Here is a 2,921-nt window from a genome sequence, read left to right on the forward strand (position 1 = left end):
AAAATAATTTATAAATATAGGGTTGCATGAATTTGTCAGAATGTTTTTGTATTATTTTGTAATATATTGGTACTGTGTTAGAATATCTCATATCGCTACTTCTGGGACATCTAGGAAATTATGCAAATGTTCTTGTAAATAACGTGAACTTACTGTAGCACACATTGTGTTCCGAAATGGACATTAAACTCAGCGCAGAAATGGAGTTAGAGAGAAGCAGCATAGCCTTTGATTTGACAATAGCAATTTAATACAATATATCACTATTTCAGTTTTAATATGACATTCAATATAATTAATTATTAGCTCACAAACTCCTGTTTGGGAAACCCTGAGCTCAGGTAATGCCATGAGTTTGGAGGTGGGATTTCTTGTTTGTACAACCTATACAAGATAGGCGGTATGTTGAAGAAACCTGTTTAAAACTATCGTCATTTTTGCAATGTCATTTTGTTGTGCTACTGGTGTAGAAACAACAGATTTCTCTATAACATCCTCACCTCCGGCGTGCAAAACTGACGTCATTATCGACGGCACCCAAGACGTCTCACTGTTACTGGCTTGAAATTCTTCCTGAAGATCTAAGTAGAAGATGCCAATGCAGGAGGGGAAGGCCAGCGTCAGAGCTAAAACAAGGATGGTAGCCACCAGGACCACCCATCCCCAGCCCCCATCTGGAGCATCGTAGGTAGCTGGATGAGCTTGATCAGAAGGGGGTCCTGGTCCTTGTTTTTCTCCCTCCTCAGATTCAGGCTCACATAGCTCCCCTGACTGCTCCTCCATGCTGGAAGGTTGCTGAGGTGCCATATTTTCCAGTCTGATGGTAACCAAGTCACTGGTGCCTGGGCTTTTCCATTTGATCCGCGGAGATTTGGGCCGTCAGCGGCAGAAGAGCAGGGCAACACATTCTTGCATATTCTATATCCTCCAAATAAAGTGTTCTTGCTATACCCCTATACAAAAATTGAAAAAGAGCTAATCTTATTAAACAAACACAAACACAATATTTAAAAAAAAAAATAATTTAAATACAGAAAATAAAATGCAAAATATTGGGTGGACCCACAAAACTAAGTTGTTGTATGAACTTGTCAAACTCCTCTTTGTTTACCTTTCAAGTTCAGGTAGACATGAGAGGTATTTGCTCACATCCACCTTAGACATTTTTCACGGTTTGTTTGGTCTTACCTGAATACAAACCAAGTTCATATTTAGGCTATCTAACAAGGAAACTTATTGTAGCCAGCAAATAGTATTGAGTGCTGTGAAGTAGATTTTCATTGGATTCATTAAATTAATGGCATCACCCCTTGAGTGAACGAGTAGGCTATGTAGAAGTTACTGAAAGGAAATTATTCAAAAAGTACATATAACCAATAAAAGCAACTTATTTTTGTTGAAATTGTTTATTTATTTAGACTTATTGCTGTCTTTCCTACAGCTTGATTAAAGTCAAGTCTATAATTCTGCTAAAGGCTTATGATGTTTACACACTCAGTGGGTTTATATACACCCAAGATAGGGATTATAAGGACGATAAATTCGTTTTAGTCATTAAAGATGTTCTGTTTTTAGAGAATCAGTTGAGTGAATGATTCAAGGACTCAATGATTTGCTCAACACAGAAAAAAAATACATTAGTGTGTCGCCACCTACTGGCGTGCCGATGTAACCTGTCACTGAGCCAACGAATGAAAATACTGGGCTTAGATTAATCAAATTCTCCACCACTATTGTTTTTGTTCAGTTTCTACAGCTGTTTTAGGGCGTTCTGAACATGATGACATAATGACATTTCTGCTGTTCAGGATGAGGCGATGAACAACAAAGAAACTATGGAAAGCACGCGCACGTGCGACTTTTTCCAACAAGTGCTACGAAAACACTTTAAAACACTTCAGACATGTTTGGACGGCTATAACCCTTAAGTAAGCTGTTCAATCAAACAGTCTTTTTATTGAAAGTACCTGAAATCAGCCACAACACCGGGGTCTTCCAGCCAGTGTCAACATTTCATCCTGTTCTTCAAACCAAACGTATTGCCAGGCTCAAACACAACACAATCCAAAGCTTGAAAAACAATAATAATGTAATAAACAACAAACGCACCTTTTCAGCGCATTTTCAGGCATCCACGCCAGCGCCGTGTCTCTGAGCTGCGGAGGCTGAGGAGACTGTCATATCAGCGGTAGGAGGAGACACACCGGGAGGAGCAGCTTCAGGATCCAACCGATTAAGCAAAAGCTAATATAACAGCATGTTCTCTTACATATCGTACTATCACCACATAACCCAAACGGAGAGCTAGATGGAAGCGGTAACGGCTCCTTTAAAAGCAGTCTACACGTAGAGAAATTCGAGCACCGGGGGCGATGGCATTTCCTCTTGCCATTACCCCAGAGCAGCTCAGTCTCATCCGCCTTGTGTCGCGCTGAAGGGCGGGTTCCTGAATGCTGGCGTAGTTAAGCACTGTAACCCATATACTTTATTAAAGTGCGTTTTAAATCCATAACTACAGCAAGTATTAGGATTATTAAAACCAAACGTACTCCCAACAGCACTACATTGGCGTTAAGTACATACTGATCCCGTGACGCAGATTCTAAATCCAAACAAACTTTCTTTATTCTTACCCCAAACACACATAGGCCCTATCCGTTATATTTCCAATACCAATATTTCCATTTACAAGTGAAAAAACACGCGGTGACCTTTACAGCGTCAATTTAGACCACTTTAATTTAAGAGTAGCTTTAGAGTCAAGACGTTTAAAGAAAAATTTCACCCCCCCAAAAAAAATTAAAGGTCTGACCAAACCTGTAACTAAAATTCTTCAGTGGGAGACGCTGGACAGAATGTCTCAGTCACCATTCATTTTCATTGTATGGGGGGGAAAAGAAAGAGAATGGTGACCGCGACTG

At 39.9% G+C, this 2,921-nt stretch overlaps 1 protein-coding gene across 1 annotated transcript in view; it reads right to left on the reverse strand.

Moving 5' to 3' along the window:
• Positions 1-2,379, reverse strand: part of LOC107577830 (monocarboxylate transporter 6-like) — a gene marked incomplete at its 3' end in the record, with an annotated part of 9,611 nt that extends 7,232 nt beyond the window's left edge. Inside the window, exons 1-2 of the mRNA XM_016263862.1 lie at positions 2,110-2,379; positions 391-953 (exon numbers count right to left, since the gene is read on the reverse strand). Of these exons, the coding sequence (XP_016119348.1) occupies positions 391-807 (417 nt within the window). The remainder of the gene's footprint in view (positions 1-390; positions 954-2,109) is intronic.
• Between the last annotated feature and the right edge of the window lie 542 nt (positions 2,380-2,921).

The sequence above is a fragment of the Sinocyclocheilus grahami genome, unplaced genomic scaffold, assembly GCF_001515645.1.
Source record: "Sinocyclocheilus grahami isolate Dianchi unplaced genomic scaffold, SAMN03320097.WGS_v1.1 scaffold7402.1, whole genome shotgun sequence".
In the NCBI taxonomy this organism is placed as follows: domain Eukaryota; kingdom Metazoa; phylum Chordata; class Actinopteri; order Cypriniformes; family Cyprinidae; genus Sinocyclocheilus; species Sinocyclocheilus grahami.